This window comes from Nyctibius grandis, chromosome 5 (genome assembly GCF_013368605.1).
Source record: "Nyctibius grandis isolate bNycGra1 chromosome 5, bNycGra1.pri, whole genome shotgun sequence".
In the NCBI taxonomy this organism is placed as follows: domain Eukaryota; kingdom Metazoa; phylum Chordata; class Aves; order Nyctibiiformes; family Nyctibiidae; genus Nyctibius; species Nyctibius grandis.
The window spans coordinates 48,867,839-48,886,492 of NC_090662.1; the positions used below are offsets into that span (position 1 = coordinate 48,867,839).

Consider the following 18,654-nt stretch of genomic DNA (forward strand, 5'->3'; position numbering starts at 1 on the left):
CTTTGTTTTCCTTTTGCATCCCTTTCTTCGGTTTCTCAACCATTCCTGTTGCTTTTGGAATGAAGCAATACTTCATATGCAGTACTTCCTCACCTGCTCCCCAATGTATAAGCTCTTTGGATACAGAATCACAGAATCACAGAATGTTAGGGATTGGAAGGGACCTCGAAAGATCATCTAGTCCAATCCCCCTGCCGGAGCAGGATTACTTAGATCATGTCACACAGGAACGCGTCCAGGCGGGTTTTGAATGTCTCCAGAGAAGGAGACTCCACAACCTCTCTGGGCAGCCTGTTCCAGTGTTCAGTTACCCTCACTGTAAAGAAGATTTTCCTCATATTTATGTGGAACGTCCTGTGTTCCAGCTTGCACCCGTTGCCACTTGTCCTGTCAAGGGATGTCACTGAGAAGAGCCTGGCTCCATCCTCATGACACTTGCCCTTTATATATTTATAAACATTAATGAGGTCACCCCTCAGTCTCCTCTTCTCCAAGCTAAAGAGACCCAGCTCCCTCAGCCTCTCCTCATAAGGGAGATGTTCCACTCCCTTAATCATCTTTGTGGCTCTGCGCTGGACTCTCTCTAGCAGTTCCCTGTCCTTGAACTGAGGGGCCCAGAACTGGAGACAATATTCCAGATGCGGCCTCACCAGGGCAGAGTAGAAGGGGAGGAGAACCTCTCTTGACCTACTAACCACACCCCTTCTAATACACCCCAGGATGCCAGAAGCTGCTTTGCTGAGCTTTTCTACACCCAAGTCCAGTTTAAATGGCCATCTGAGTTACGACTTTCAGAGCTATTTAGTTGGCTATTTCAGTGTTTTTTCCAGACAGCAGTCTCTAGTCTTGCATTTGTCACCTAAGCAAGCCTTCTTTTATTTCAGTGTCTCAAGACTGGGACACAACAGTGAGCAACCAATATACCTTTATGTCTGAGTCACTTTCTCATTCAACTAATCTATTCTTATAAAAGTTGTGACTAAGGAGGCTGAAAAAATCCCCAGAAAAACAGTATTCAGTTACAGGAGAAATGTAACTTCTCCGAAACGTGTAAGCCATTGTTTTTAAGAAAGCAAACAGAAAGATTTTATTTTTGTAGTATTGGGAGTGATTTGTTCATCATTGAACTAATTCTAAGAGGGCTGAAAAATACTGAAAATACCATTTATTTTCTCCACTAAAAGCTTTATTACAGTGAATAAAGTATTTTCAAAAAAATTATACCCAGTAAAGGAACAACTGAATACAGCACATGTGTGTTAAAATGTATATCCACATCGTGAATGTCATCTTTGCTTTTGGATACACCTTCATTCTGCAGAGTGTAAAAGAATTAAAACACTTTGGTACAATAGCAGCACCAGTTGAAATGCAGCTTGAGTGCAAAGAGAAAACAAATCTGGCTAGTATTATTATTCCGGATTTAGACCTAATTGTTCTCTTAATAATGTTCATGATTGGCCTTATTTGCAGTAGGTGTGTATTTATCCTCTATGAAAGTAATTTCCAGTCAAATTTCAGAAGAGCAGTATTTTCTGTAGAGTGTAGTGCTGCTGTGGAGATGGGAATCATTTGTCTTAAACTTTGCTGAAGAAGCAAGCATTCTCAAGATTATGTCTATTTATTTCCAAATAGGCTTCACAGAGTTGACTTTCCCCTGGAGAGCCAAGGGGGAGAGAGGAATCCAGGAAGCAGTTCATAGAAGGAATCTACTTTTATTTGCTGTGAATCATTTCTTACAGGATTCACTTTTCCTCTTTCAGCTGTATAGGTAACCTACAGAGATTATCTTCCCTAGCCCCTTGATCTTTTTGAATACTTTCCAGAAAATGCATTCTCACATTGTGTGTTCACCGTGATCAAAACAAAATCATTTTAGAGCCTTCTCAGTGAGAAGCACATATGTGTTTGTTCTAGCAATGTTGGCTTGGAAGTAGTTAATCACATTAGCCTAATTTTAACAAATTCAGTTGCATGAAGAGGTGAAAGTGTAGGTTTCTTGGACAGCAAGACGTTTATGCAGTAGTTATTCTGAGTGGGAGTATTGCTGAGGAAAGTCTGTATTCAGAGATGGTTTCTAGGTGCCCTACCTGTTGTAATGTTCACAAACTAGGAAATTGTTTTAACAAGTTGTTAGGCACTTTAAATGTGAGCTTTAAGCTCACTTTGTTGTGGAAAAATCAGTCATCCTGAAACCCTCTTTAAATTGGCATTCTTTACAAGAGTGTGAGATATTGACTTAAGGTTCAGCTTTTATTCAACTTTTAAGACATCATTTGTGTAATAGAACTGCATTTCTAATCTTTTAAATCTGCACCTGAAGCAGACAATCTTTAAAAATCTGCTCTAGAACCCCCACATATGGCCAATGGCTCTTGAGAAGAAAGGGCGCTTTGAAGTATGACCTCAAGAGTATTAAATGAAAGAAAACTCACCAGAGCCTTAAGACTTTGAGCCACCACCTGAGCTGATTGGCTTAGAAGCATTCCTCAAGGAGGTGCCATGACCTGCAAGTCACTACCATCCCCACCACATATTAGTGCTGCTTGCAATCTGGAGCTCATGACAGCTTTAAGCCCCATGTCATTGGCACATTGTCAGAAACAGCTGTTTCCACTCTACCACTTCAAAAGGGCTTGATTAAATGTCTTACTGTAACAACATACATAAAGACACACACATAGAATGAGGGGGAAAGGAGAAAAGTACCTATAAGCAAAATAAATACAACTTCCACTAGAAGGTTTAATCATGATGTGGGGGACAACCATTTCTTGACTTGAAGGGTTTATGTAATCAGTTAACACAATATCATATTAAAAAGCAGTTTCTACAAGTGCCTCTTTTATTTTTTTCCCCAATGCTGGAATACAGTTTTCATGTCAAAGGCTCCAGGCTTGCAATAAGCTCTATCTTGAGCTGTCTAACAGTTGAATGAAGAATCCTAGTGATTTCCAGATAATTGACTGTATTTTTACAGCCACCTTATAGATAACATGCTTTCAGTGCCTCCTTCTGAAAAGTGTTCATAATATATGGGTCTTTTTCATGGCAAGATCTCTAAAAATGAATATACTTCCAACAGTACATGCATCTTTTAAAAATGAAGTAGACGTTGGATTTTTTCTTGAAACATGTGTAACCAAGATCAGCTTTATTATGTATTTTTTCCTTAGGTGTTTCCGTGCCAAATTTCCCTATTTGACTTTCTCCTGAACATTCAGTAATTCTCTCATGTAGCTTTACTAGGCTAGGAGTAATTGTGAGGGAGACGGCTTTAATGCATTTTGCCAGCTTTGTTAAGGGCATGTCCTGTTACTGCCAGGGAGGATTTTCACAAAACTTTTAAGAGCTCCTGCTATGTTAGTTCTGCTGCTGATGGCAGTAATGGATGGGTTAACAGTGATTCTTAAATTGTCTGCAGCTGATCCTCAATTGACAAAATCTGGCACTGTTTCACGCTTCACTGGGTCCAATGTCCTCCTCACACTGCTCCGGGGATACGGCAGATCCCTCACCAGTGATTAATCTATTGCTTCTGCAGCTCTTTTGAGCAGGTCTACCTAGTCCCTGCTATCCAAACCCAACTGGAGTGTCTTGCCATCGCACTCCTGCTTTACAGAGCATAGTACAGATAAAGCTGATGTGGTCCTCTAGAGATATGGTACATATATGATTTTTACACCATTTATTATTGCTAGTAAAGCATGACACTTTCCAGTTCAGAATCCTTGTTTTAAAATGTTCTGTCTGTTTACTTGTCTATTCAAAGTAATGAACACATGGCAATCTTTTATCTTTATGTATTGGTGCCATGGAATGACCACAGAGATGTATTATTAGGTAGTTAGCATCCAGAAGATTCACCTTTTCAGTTGTCTTCCATTACTCATGTCTTCATTTACACAAAATACAAAAGTGGGCCTTGTGGAACTTCTGCTGATTGCCTGCCTGCCCTCCGAGCTGCTCCCAGCTTCTCCTGCCCTGTGTCAGGGCTGCACAGCTTCCCACTACCAGCACCAGCTGCTGCTGCGCCTCTCATTGTTTAAGGCTTCCTCTCAAGTGTGCCAAACTTTCTGCCTCAATGATATGAATGGCTATGGACTCCTTCCAGCTCAGCAGCACTCTTGGCCTCCTGAAAATGCGTCCTTTCTTTTCTCCTGGTGAAGGTGTGAGGAATAAGAAAGCTTCCCAGGGTCCAGTTCTTCCTCTCTTCCTGCTCTGTTGCTTCCTAAAGACTGAACTAATTGTTATAGTGCATGCAGGACTTCTAGGGACTAAAAAGGGTGCTATGGCTTCCTAATGAGAAGATAGACATGACTGATGTGAACTGTATTTCCAGATGGCATACTTTTAATCGTTTGACTTCAGACAGATACAGGGGTGGGAGGCTTAGGCATGGATCTGCTCCACTGGGAGAGGAGATAGTGGAACACCCTGAGAGAAAAGAGGACACCACTCTCTGATCTCAAAAGCATGAGAGTGCGCTTTATTGGTTACTGTAAATTGGGTAGACTTTCCCCGTTGACAGGCAATAAAAGACTGACTCTGAGATTTGATACCAGAATAGCTGTGACATTTTTCAGCCTGCCTAGCAGAAGGCTAACTTAGCCTAAGGGTTGTGCAGAATGGAAAAATTCAAGACAATTAGTATGAACTGAATGCGATCTGCCTGTCATTTCAGGTAGAAAGGCTCTTCAGTGTTTGCACAGAAATAGCCACACTTCTCCACGTAAAGAGTTTGTCCATGTATGAACTCTCTCTGCCCCTACTGAGATGGAAAGCTTTTTAAATCTAATTTGAGCCGCCAGCTCAATTTTCTTGTTGTTGTTTTTGTTGTTATTCCTTCACCCCTTCCAGGTCCTTATACGCAGTTCAGCCTTCTTGTCTGCTGCTAAGTGCAAGGCAGATATGTCATCTCTATCCAACTATATGACGAAAATTGTGTTTATTTTTTTGAGCAAAAAGCTATCTTTCTATATCTGCAATTATATTTGTTCATGGTCCTAAATGTTTTAAAGACATATTTCGTTTTTCTGTCGTGCACAATTGTCAGGTTCAAGACAGGCTTGTGTACAGGCTGTTGTTCTGAATCTTAAAGTATTCCTACTTAAGCAGAAATTAGTGCCTTTCACCTTAAAAAAAGCAACAGACAAAACAAACAAAAAAACCAATATAGCATTTCCCATCTCTATGATCTCCATCAGGGACAAAGAAAAAACACAGGCTATGGAATGGGGATATTTACCTGTAATAATGAAGCACAGTATCAGGACGAGTTGTATAATATGAAAACCCATTTACTCAGCTATGGAAAACACTGAATTTCCTTTGGGAAAACATGAGAATATTTTATAGCCTTACCCCAGAAAACTCTAGGTGTGTTTTCTCATGCATTGTAGCAGCTCTGTGAAAAAAAAGATGGAACATTCTTTTGGGTGATTATGAAATATTTAAATCCAGTTCTTGATATTGTGATCCATCTTTGTGTAAGATGCATGAGAGAAAGCTGGAAATCATGTCATTACAGTTCTCAGCTTCACTTTTGTGTGAGTTAGATTATGGGGAGTTCATTTGTACTCTTCTGATTATACAAGCAGTTAAATATGCAAATATCTGAGCTCGATGGGCTCAGTGTAATTTGTGAGCATTGGAATTGAGTTAAAATGCCTTTCAGTTGTTATTTGTTTTCCATCTAGAATAATTTGTTGTACATTGATATCCTAATCAATACAAAAGTATTTTTTCTGTGAAAGTTCTAAATGACTGAAGGGAAAATACATTTCAGTTTCTTCTGTTTACATAGATACTGCATTGTAGTAGCACCATTCACTTGTTTAGGCTTGCTTCTGTTTCTCCTGCACATGAGAGGTGAATTGGGCTTTGTAGTTCCTGATTTCTTCAAGTGAAATTACACAAGCAACTATGAACTCTTCTTAATGTGAACTTTTTAAAACAGTAAGGTGCATACTCAAAAACTCTCTGCAAAGTAAAACAGAAACTCATTGTCATGGTAGTCTGGAGTGCTTTTCATTTCATTTTTAGCTATGAAGATGTTTACAAATTTTCCCTAAATATTAATCCTTCCACAGTCTAATTATTGGCGTAAGGTATTTTCTGAGTCATTCATCTTCGTGAACTGTAAAATGTATAGACATGTTTTCCTTTAACAGGGGGAACAAATGTTGGAAATAAGCAACTATATACTAACTCCTCTTTTCTAATTTAATTAACCTTTAGCTCTTTATTAAATCATCGATTACTCTTATCAGAACTGTTGAAACAGTAATTTTATGCTTAGCATGTAATATGAGAGAAATAAACTATCTGGTAATTCATGCACTATTCACTTAGAACATAGGTCATATAAGGTTTTCGGTATGTCCGGTGGCAATCCCTCGTGCAGCTTGGAGCTGCAAATAAAGTATTTTCTTCACAAAAAAATTACCCCAGAGTATTTTGTTTTATGCACCCATTTTCTGTTGTAGGCTCCATTGCCCACAGTGTTCGAAATGTTTATGTGACTAAATCTCCAAAAAGTAAAAGACTCTGTTTCCACAAAAATCATACATATTTATTATTAGTTCAGTGTTTTTTCCAAAGAAGTTAATCACCCAAATATTAAGATATAGGTTCCTTTTTCTCTCCAGGCACCTACCTAGATACAGAACACTGTTCTTCCAATCCCATCACACGATTGTAATTCTCAATGGATAGGTCATAAATTGTCCAAAGAGAAGAAATTCTCATACCAAATAATACTTGAGTTATTTTATTGTCAAGACCTTGACTCAGAAATTTTGTAGGACTGCACCTTAATTAACTTGAATGGAAATCTTAGTGTCCTCACATTTCTTTTTCTGTGGCATCAACTAGGCCTGTCTCTTGGAGTGCAGATTTGTTTCATCTAGTGTTTTTCATCCACATCTTAGCAGACAGATAACTTTTTTTTCTACATTACTTTTCAGTATGAAAATAACTGTGCAACAGTTGTGCTTGTACTCAACTGTGATGTTCATTTACAGATTAATTCAAAAAATAGGTTTGCAAAATTACTAGGAAGTCACAGCCTAGATTTGTACTATTGATTTAAATGAAAGGAATCATAATGCTTTGAGACGGTGAGAGGTAATAGTTTGTAAAGATACAGTCTCTTTGCTGAAATTGTGGAAGTGAAGATGATGTATCATGGACAAACCTATGCACTTGATGATTGTGATTGTCAGTCTGATAGTAATATGGTAAGGGGTACTGCGCTGCCCGCATCAGTTCCTGGAGGGAGCAGGACTGGCTTTGCCCTGTAAATGTAGCCCTCAGTGTCAATCAAAAATAAAGTGCCATGAAATGTAGAACTCACAGCAGTAGATTAGCGTTTCAGAAATTAAACCATCTGTTTGAACTCAATTAAAAGAGAATCCAGCAAGGTTTTTCCTAACAGAGTATTCTAGTGCTGATTCTGGAAACAATGCAATGAACTTATTATGCAATTAGAACTGATAAGGAAATGTTTTTAGTGCTCATTAAATAAACCCAGCAACAGTACATTCTCAGTAGGCTATTTTGCAATAAATAACTCCTAATTTTCTTTCTAATCTATAGTTCTGACGTATTTCTCACTCTAGGAATGATTTTTCATTGTGGTTTGCATATCCTATTAGATTTTTTTTCCTCACAAGTGCTGGAGAACTTATGTTTCTGTTTTACGAGATGTTTTTGATGCAACTGGTATTCTCCCCCACCCTCCCCCACCCCCAGGTGTATCTAGGTGATTGTATAGAGGAAAAATGCCCTACAATAAGGCTGGTTTTGGTCTGAGATCTGCCTGAGAACTGCAGACTGCTAGGAAGGGGATGGGTGGCAGGTGTCTGACTGAAGTAATTTTCTTGGAATTTAACTTTAAGAGTAACTCCAGTAGCAGTTTGAATGAACCCTGGGAAAGTTACAGTCTAGAGATCAGATGTCTGGTAATGAGAAGATGCAGTGAGGAGGGGCTACGGATAGCTCTTCATTTCCCCCAAAGAACAGTCCCTTTTTGTTGAGACATTCTGAACCTCTGGTCAGCTCTGCACGTTTCGTTTACATGATTCCATTTACCACACTAAGTTTTACTGGAGAGCAAATATACATTCAAGGGTACCTACCCTTTTGAAACATGTCTTCCGTATAATGAACATCTCTATTGCTAAGCTGAGGCAGGTTTACTAATTCTTCAGGTGTTCCAGTAAAGATTGTGTGCCTGTAAAAGTAACATTAATCTGATATTATGGTTTGTAACAGTGCCAGTTACCTCAGCACCTGGCTGCCTCAAACTCACTGAAAACAATTACAATGTGAAAGAAAATAGAAATCTTTTCCAATATAACAACAACAGTAAAAACAAAAATCCATGATAAAACCCTAAATTAAATTCTGTATGAAGGTTTGCTCTATGTCGCTTAGATTCCGTGGGGTAAATGACTGATATATTTATGGTGCAGTTATTTGGTGGAGTTTTAGTGTAACTCAGTAGTTCTACTTCATTTCTCCGCATTCTGACTGCATTTAAATATACGTAAAATTATCAGACTTAATTTTTATCATTTTTGAAATATCAATACATGATCCTTCATTAATTCTGTTTGAAAAATTCTGTTTTGGTAGCTGCTTTGATGGAGTTTTTTGCCGATTAGTTCACAAATTGGATGTTTTACCCATAATAGAGGAAGAAAATGCTTTCTGAACAGAGATTATGGAAATTGCACAGGAGGCAAACCTTTTGATTTTGGGGAAAAATGAGCTTTAACAAAAAGACTGCTGGTAGGTAGGACCCATAGTTAATTTCTGTAGGATCCTGTGGTGTTCATATAGAATAGGTGGTATGTATAGTGAAAATATATAATGAAAGGCAAATTAACCTGAGCTATTGACTGCAGAACTGCCTAGCAGTTCTAGTGGCCCTGGATTATAGTTTGCTCCAGTCATGGAGGGGTTTTCCTGGGGCCATTTGGAGCAAGCACCTGGTTTCACTGAGTAATGTTTGACATTGAATTTCCAAGGCAGGAATTGAACTTTGATTTCTTGGTGCTAGTCCTGCAGATATTAGTTGTCCTCTTGTGCCTTTAGAAATAATTAATTAAACCTTTTTAAAAAGGAAGATATTATTCACAGTGTTGCTTCCTGTGTCCATTTCTTAAAAACATAGTTTGAAGAATACAGAAAGCTTCTGTTCAATAAACAGCAGTTATTGACATGCAGTCTCAAGTGCAACCTTTCAGAGTAGGATGTGTGAATCTACCACTGAATGTGTCTTGCTGTTATTGATATTAATTACTTACAAAGCACGGTAAGCATATGTGTCACTGATCAGATGTGGGAAATAAGGCTGCCCTAGCAGAAAGTAATTGTATTTTTTCACAAGTCACAACCTTGTAAAAGCCTAGTGAGCAATTAGTGCCCAGTGGTCTTAGTATTAGTGATCAAAAGACCAAATTTTAGAAACTACAGCCTTAAAATATTTAAGCTACAAGAATCAAAATTAAATCCTTGTGCTTACCCTGGAAGTTAATAATTTTAATACGTACTGTAGATTTAATTGCTAAATACTATATAGGGAACACATGTAGGTTACTGGCTGCCAAAAGGTAAGGCATGAATTCTTATGAATTACACGGAACACTGTAATTCAGAATTTTGAAAAGGACCAATTTCTCAGCTGCTCTCATAATCCTGTGGGTAAAACTGAAGTCAAGACAGAGTGTAGACATAGCCTTTTTGCACTATGCAACAAGCACGGAAGTGATAGGAGCCAGATGAAAAAAGGACAAAGGGGAAGAAAGAAGATTGATATGCAAACACTTTAAAGTTTTCCATGCAGGAATTTCAGAAAAGAAAATATTTGTGAACAAGATTTTTTCTAAGCGTTTTCAGTTGTGTCTACTCTGTAAAAAAAATGTAGCTCCTTGAACAATATATAATTTCAAGAGTTTTGTTATTTATTTAATAAGTTTATTTGTAAAATTTCCGTGGTAACATTTCCACATGCTGAAGTTGCATTTTTGGACCAATTTGAAAGTGCCTTCAGACACTATTGATAAACCAAGTTGTTATGGAAATTGTATCACTTCATGTGATAGATATTAATTGTACTATCTTGCCAGTGAAATTATTACCAATAGAGGAATAATGATTGATTCTGTTGTCTAGGGAGAGTTAGCCAAAAGAAGCCGTGTCTATGAAGGGGTGGAATGAAGGCTAAAATTCATCCGAAAACATCCTACAATGACGAATCATAGAATCATAGAATCATTTAAGTTGTAAAAGACCTTTAAGATCATTAAGTCCAACCGTAAACCTAACACTGCCAAGTCTACCACTAAACCATGTCCCCAAGTGCCACCTCTACACGTTTCTCCTAGTCTTTTCTTTTTTCCTGTTTCCTGTAATGCTCTAGTATCATGCTTTTTCTGTGAGATGTCTTAATAGTGACTGTGCATGATATAAGCCTTCAACAACTTTACATTTCTTTTAAATTAAAAGTGGGATTTATCTTTAGGCAGTAACACAAATCTATTCATTTTTCTGGTTTCCAAGGTTTAGAAAGAAAGTTCATGCAAAAATACATTTACTAACAGATTCGATTTCATTTTAAAACACCCTTACTTTTTCTTAATAGGACAAAATTTTGTTGCTGAAAGATTTTGAGCAATTTCTGTTTGTCAGTATGGTAGTACAGATTATGTTACTATTCAGCAAGTTTCTCACTTGCTGGGAGTACAGTCTTCCTAATTAGCACAAGGCATACTCGTATTAGATAAAGTAAAGAAGTTGTTAAATGTTTTACACCATAATCGTAGCTATGTATTAAAATCATCAAATTGCAGACATCAGAGCACAGTTGGATTTCTATAAATAAAAATTAAGTCATTTGAAGATTTTTTTTTACTGAAATCCTAAAGTGCCAGTAAAATTGGATAAGAATATCGTATCCTATACTGATGAAAATATTTGAGCTGGAAAGCTAAGAAGTTTAATTAGAAACACTTTGAGTCTTGGAAAATGTTTGATTTGTTTTTTTTTTAATATAACCATAATATTAAATACTCATAAAGTCTGTTCCTGCGTTGCTTTTATTATGGTAATACAAGTATGTTATCTAATAATGTCCATCACGGTTTCTACATAAACTGAGAGTGATTACTAGGAGGTTTTTCAAGCATAAATCAAAGCAACTGATGCGTGGCCATTGGGGAAAAAAATCTCGATACACGAAATTACAAATGTAAGTACATTTCTGTGGGACTTTTTCAGCTGTTATGATCTGCAGCCTTTACCAGCTGTAGCACATGCTTTTGTTAGCTTACTGGTATATAAAACAGTATACTCTGAATTTATGTAAAGGCCAATGGTAGATAGCTTTTCAGCAGCGAGATGTAACATATATCTATAAATGCTTCTTTGGTTTTGGATAACTGTTTTTAAAACTCTGAGCAGTCTCTGAAGGTTAAGATGAAAAAGATGTTGAGGAAAAAAATCTCCACTGGCTGGACAACATTGATGCTAAAATGTCCCCTATTGATGTGATAATTTGAGAATCAAAGTAGACTGCTTGATGCTTCCTTCCCATGCCAAGTCTAGAAGTCTTCCTCTACTCACAGCTGTGGGTTTCCTTAATGACGCTGATGTCTGAATCTACAAGCAAACTGAATAATTTCACGGTATGCTTGTGGATAAAAACTCCCACATCTGCCACCCATAAACATAAAAAAATGGTAAAAACCCCTTCCTTCACTTTTAATTTCTAGTTTTAAATGTACATATCCTGTAGTTAGCAATAGTCTCCAGTGTTTGAAAGCACACAAGATTAGATGCGTACAAACAATTTCCATGTATATTCTCCTTTCACCAAGCAGGTTAAAGCGTCACCTGCTTTGAATGTCCAGTTGAGAACATGCAAATGTAAAATAATAAAAAATTTTAAAAAAATGTACATGAACTAACTTTTATGTAGTATCATCAGTTGTTAAGGTGACTAGGTATTAACTCGTGCTGTTCTTCTGCCTTATTAACTTGATATATTATCCTAGCCTGAGACTATTACAAAAATAGTATTCAACAGAAACTTTTTTTTTCTATCTATCTATTTGTGTTTTCTTTTTTTATATCCTTTTTTTTTTTCCTGGAATGTGTTCACCTTCCCTGGAGATTAATAATTTGTTACTTTGGTGAACAAAGTAGGAATAGAGCACTAAATGAACTCTCTTTCTGTTTAATGACATATTAGTAAATAAAAGCTAAAGTTTTTCTTAAAGATGATGACTGAACCCAAGGATCTACTCCCCTCTAGAGCCTAGGCTTGTTGTCAGTTAGATTTATATAGCTATGTATGTTAGTCAGTCTTAAGGTAATTAGATTGGGATACAGGCTCCCTTTACAGCAGAGATGTTTATGTCCATTTCTGACTAATACAACCGTGGAAACTGTGCTCTTCGCAATGTTAATTCAAATTAATACTTGCAGGGAGAATGTTTTTCTCTCCATTTCCTGTCTTCACTATTTAAACTGAAAGCTGTTGTAAACACAAAAGCATACTTACAGAAATTGCTCGTGAGCAGACTTGCAGTTTAAATAATGTACTTAACTGTCACTGAGGAGAAGTTGCAGAGCATTCTTCTATTTTAAGAGTTTGCAAGGCGCTGATTTTTTTTATTTTCCAGCAGAACTGAATGCTTTGCTGTCTGGGCTGATGACACAGGAAATCCCTCTCAACTCGGAATTTTATGCTTTTTTTATTCTCTCTGATCCATAATATTTTGCTATACATCCTGTCATGTTGTTCCAGAATGCTTTTGTACCAAGTTATCTGTTCCTAGACAATTTACTCTTGTCGTCTTAGCCAACTTACTGGAGATCAGTGTCTTAGTTGTGATTTGTGTGCTGTTTGGAACAAAATACCAGACATAGCATATGCAAACTGCAGTTCTTAAGAAGCGTTATAGCGTAGAGAACCAGGCAGAAACATGAGTCTCTGGAAGGAATAACTGGCACTTGGCTTATCTGGCAACACTAGGTCGCTCCTATAAATAGGTCTACTTCCATGTGTCACTGCTGAATTTACAATGTTGTCAATGTATTGCATTAGAGAGTAGGATCCAGTTGGCAGCAACCATCTTGCTGCATGTCCCTCCCCTGCCTCTCCTTCTACCTTTTCTGCCCACCCCCCATGCTTTAAAGTAGTATACTTACATCTTGGAGCATCTCCTAGGTCATAGTTTTACTCAAAAATTGTGAGGTCTGTCAAAAGCAAGTACCACCCCTGAAATGATTCTGTTGTCCACGTTATGTTTAGCGATAAAAAAGAGCTGTTGATGTTTTTGATTGCTTCAGAAAATACTATGCTGTACTACAGCAATAACACCAGTAATAAAAGTTCAAGTGAAAATTCTTACCATCACTGGAGGAGGATAAAAAAAGGGCATGACAGAACATTATCCCATGGTCACTGATAAGATGAAGTAGTCCACCATGCTTTGCTCTCATGCTTAGTGAGCCATTCTACAACTAATACTCTGCTGCTTCACTACTCAGTCATTGTACCTCCTATGTGTCTTCAGAGAAATATCTGAATTCTTCACCCATATTTAATTAGAAGTGCTGGGATGAAATATTCACACATGAATGACATTTTGTATTCTTCTTTAAGAATGGACTTTTCTCAACAGGAATCCTTAAAAGAACAAATGTCCTTAATTGCACTATTTTAAAACAAAACACTTAGCCTCTGTGTTTCTGATGAGTTAGCCACGCTGATTACAGTATTCATTAAACAGTCCTGGGGTTGTTTTGAAACATATACAAGATTACGCACTGCAGTAATTCATTAAGAGCAAAACTAATATTGGCAACATCTTTTCAGTGACCTTTTAAAATGGCTGAGAAGTTGCTTGCACTTGTGATTCTACTGGAGTAAAAATTGGCATGATTTTCCTTAAAAGTACCCTGGCAGAAACAAAATGCACTTCATCTCAGAATCTGCTGCCCTGGCCTCTGTGGTGTTGAGCAGAGAAGGTCATCTGTAAGTAGAGCTTTGGGGAAAACAATTTCAGATTTCATTGCTTGTGTTTGGGCTGTTGTTTGTTCATACTTGTCTGCCATGCAAGAGGTATTCCTGAGCTAGATTAAGTGTTTTTGTATTTGTTTCTGTCTCGATAGCTTCTTAGGCATATATAGGAGCAAACTTGTCTTCTGTTTGGGACTGTTCTGATACGGCATTTGCTATATGTGGAGCCAGAGATGATGAACAAGGAATCAGTTCATCTTCTGTGTCATTAAGATTCATTTTGTTTGTGGGTCCGATACTGTACTTGGTTACATTAGTGTAATCCCGAAATACTACTCAGAATTATTTTGAATTATTTGGAGATTCCATAGTTCTATAATTTTAGAGAGGACTTTAATTTACATTAAAATTTACATGTACCCCAAGGCTCTCCTTTTATTTTGGTAGTATAGAGAAAGTTTGAAAGCATTGTCATCAGTGTAATCCAAAAACACCTCAGGCAACTAAATACATGCCTTGTGCTATTTTGTTGTTCATTGACTACTCTGTTATTCCTCTCCCCTCCTCTCCATGAGCACTTCCCCCCACCCCTGATAAAAAAACACTAAGGAAACAAACACACCACGATAAAAATGCTAATAAAGGGAGTAATTCCCAATAGACCATAAAAGACAGCATTTATAACCCTGATAGAAATGCCAGTCAGCTTCTTTTGATGTAAAGCATCTGTCTCCAAAAGGAAATGAAAGCAGGCCTGTTTCTCCTTTCCAGTCTCTGAAGTAATAGGTGGTGTCATTTGTTATACAGTGCTACAAGTCCCATGTTATTGCACTGGTAGCTGCCGACTGCCTTTGTTAACGTACTGAAAAGTTTTATCAGCTGTCTTTAATAAAAGACAGTCTATATGAAGAAAAACTATAGCAAATGTGTCTTGCTCTCTTTTCCTCAGACCATCATTTATAGCTGTCAGAGAGCGATGGCACTGGTGTATAATCTTGTAGTCACCCAAAATTCTTGCGACTGTTACAATAAACCATAGATATTGGAGTGGCTGATACCCTAGAAAGTTAGTGAGCAGTCTTTCCAAAATCCTGTGCACTTCTTCATTTGAAACATGAAGGAGTTGGAATGAACTTTCAGCACCACGTGAAAGGAGTTATCAGTTCACATTTTCCATGGATGCATTTGTTTAGAGCATTAATGGCCTAAAATTTGTTGGGTCTCCAGGAAATCAGGAATGATGAGTAAAAGTTGGAAAATTTCATTTTCAGTTAACAGGCATGCAGTTAGTTCTTTTTCTACATGTTTTTGTTGCTTACTCTAGTGAAATGATATATCAAATTAAAGACATGGTGGCAGAAAAGTTTTCTTAGCTAGGCGTAGAGTCTTCTATATATGACATTCTTGATTAGTACCATACACATACCATATTTTCAGGGGGTTGTGAAGGAAATGGAGGGAATTCTGGAAGCTGTATGAGACGACTATGTTACTTCCCACACAATAAGTTTGTGGATGCTGTGGAATTAGCCCTGAGAACATTTTAATGTGTGTCTTATTTAATATGAGTTTTTCTAGGTTTAAGGTTTTTTTAATCCTTGTCCATTGTAAGATTTGTCTAGATGCAAACATATGCATATAGTTATATTTCAAGTGAGAAGACAGTTCTGTGTCAATAACTGTGCTCAAGAAAAAAAGCTGTTTGATTCATAAACTCTACTTAGACAAATAAGGAGCACAATTAGTGGGAATGGACTGTCCTACTCATGAGTGAGAAAGTTCTCTCAAACAATCTCAAGTCTAAAAATAAATTAATAAATAAAATATGTGGATATTTAGACAGCCATCCATATACAGTGGAGCTGTTTTCCGATCATTCTTCACTTGCATCACTTCAATTAACACCCAGAACATCTGTAATTAAGGAGTGTATTATTCCATTATAAAATAGTATGCAAGACTGGCACTGCAAAGATGGAGCTATGATAATGTGGCTGCCGATATGTGTTGTCCATAGTAAAGATTACACTTCAGGGCCTTAGTTTTCCTTCTCTCTACAGAATATGACTGAAAAGGAAATTTTGGAGAGTATTTAACTGGGAAAAATTTATAAAATCCAGCTGTTTTTTTTTTTTTAATTTTAGTAGAATGAAGTAACTGACTTAGGGGTGGTAGAAATAATCTGTCAAGGTAAAGCAAAAAAAATTAAATCTGAAAATAACATCTTCAGGTTCCACTGCATTAGCATTATGATGTTTATGGTAGGGAGGGCTGAACTCATTTTGTTTTGCTTGATTTTGAAACTCTGAAAGCCACTTGTTCCGAAAATTTGATGTGTCGCAGTTATTTATGAGCTTTTGTGATGCGTATGTTAATAGGTGAAAGGAAGCAGGAAGGAAGCTGAAAAAATATGAAATATTTGTAGGATATAAAACTAGAGAATTTTCTGAATATTTCCACCCCAAAATTTAGGTTTTGAACACAAGAATTATGGGGAGGTTTTTTAAAGCTTGATTCAGAAGTATAAGAGCAATGAGTTTAACTTGCTAGTGGAGAGATTTGGAACATAGGTAAGTCTTCCTCATCCTTATGACTTCCTATTACCACATCAGTCTGGGAGACCAACTCTAGTGCATATTTTCTTTGCCTTCTACCCACCATATTTTCCTGAAGTTATTGTCACTGAAGGGCTTCTATAGCATACCAATACCCCCTTCCAGTAGTCTGAAGGTGAGTTTCTATGTGGCTTCACATTTTGAGTATTACACTTCAATCAGAGCACTGCTGACTGGTGTCTTGAAACACTTATCCTCTGAGGCAAAACTATGTGACTTCAAAAGTGAGTGTTCCTGAAGCTCATTGGAAATGATAGTGACCTGAAGGGGAGAACCATAGTGAACTTTGTATAGTATTTTTTCCCCTTTGTCTTTAAAATACAAGGTACTGGTTTACTGTGCTCTCACTAACATGTGAATACCTTAGGTACTTGCAAAAAGGTAGGTTAGACTGTTCTCCTCAGCTGCATAAATCTGCTTTTCTGCCCTTGTAATATTTGTTAACTCCAGTAACCACGCATGTTTAATTATTGTGAACAACCTATTATTTCATAACGGAATAATCTAAAGATGAAAAAATAAAAACAAGAAACACTTTCTCTTAGCTAAAGATGGAAAAATTGTTAGTAACATAAGAAGCTTTTTAATGGTTTTGTTATGAAATTTTCATACCTTCGTTGTTAAAATAGCATGTATTTCCGCCATTGTTAATTTTATTCAGTTGTTTGTTAAGAAATAATTGCCACAGCCTAAATCTAAGTGGATATCCTAGGACCACTGAACATCCTTAGAACCTGAGAACAGATTGTATTTTCTACTAGTTATAATTAAGACAAAGAGAAAAAAAGAGATGAGTTCCAATGTGTTAATTATTCCCAATGATTATAAACTCTTTATAGGCAAAGGGTTGAATTAAAATTAAATTCGTCTTTAATCCACTCTTGGATTACTTTAATTTTCTCTTGGAAACTGTGCTGTGCTGACATTACCACATGTAAAGCTTTACGAATTCTGTGTTTTCTCATTAAAGACAGAAGTCTATGTCTGTAGACACCAGAGCTTGTCCTGTTTAAAGCACAAAGTACACAGCAGCTGTTCAGAAACTTTTTCTTGTTATCTCTATTTGCTTAACTTGCTAAATTGCTTCCATGAAAAGTCTTCAAACATAGGGGAATAATTTGTTTAAGTGGAATAAGATTGTCTGAAAAGAAAAACTGAAAATATTCCTAATATTTCTCCTTCCCTGTTTTTTGTACCAGTATCCAGCTGCCCTAATGAATCTTGGAGCCATTCTCCATCTGAATGGTAAACTGAAAGAGGCTGAAGAAAACTACCTCCTTGCTCTTCAACTTAAACCTGATGATGTCATCACTCGGTCCAATCTTCGCAAATTGTGGAATATCATGGAGAAACAAGGTTTGAAGACATCCAAAACATGATGATGAAAACTCTGAACTTTTTTTTCTTAAATTGATTAAAACCACAAACTAGAACTTCCACAGAGTTGTCTGATCAGAGAACTCATTGGACTTGACTGCAAGGATCAGAGGTCTTAAATGCTGCTAGGAGAAGCTATTCTGCTTTTTTGGCATAAGTTTTTTTTTACTAGATAAATAGAAAAAGGGAGACTTTGAGATATTCATGAAGGACTTGTTACCCCACAAAAATATTTAGAACCACAGCACTTGAGAGAAGGTGTTTTGGCATATTTGATAAATTGTTGCAAATCCCATATTGCTCACTTTTGGGTGGGTACCTGAAATGTATACTGTCGTAGAAATACTAAGGGAAAATTGTACAGTATACACTTAAGCCATATGGGAGTAAATGTGGTAATAGTAGGTTAAAATATTTTGCTGATACTGTAACTCATTAAAAAGTATACTAAATTCAGTGTGTTTGCAGTTTGTCTTAATGCTGCTGTATCTCGCTTTAGGACCACTTGCTTACCAATTTCACAGCTTATGTGGCCCATTTTTTTTTTCAAACCTGTCACTTGTGATTAGATGACAGCATTCAAAATTGTTTACTGAGAAAATGCATACTATTTCAGCTTGTTAATTT

The 18,654-nt window shown here is 36.9% G+C and overlaps 1 protein-coding gene across 1 annotated transcript in view; it reads left to right on the forward strand.

Moving 5' to 3' along the window:
* TMTC2 (transmembrane O-mannosyltransferase targeting cadherins 2) overlaps positions 1–18,400 on the forward strand; it is a 274,892-nt gene extending 256,492 nt beyond the window's left edge. Inside the window, 1 exon segment of the mRNA XM_068401614.1 lies at positions 17,850–18,400. Within this exon segment, the coding sequence (XP_068257715.1) occupies positions 17,850–18,029 (180 nt within the window). The 3' untranslated portion in view covers positions 18,030–18,400.
* Positions 18,401–18,654: the final 254 nt, after the last annotated feature.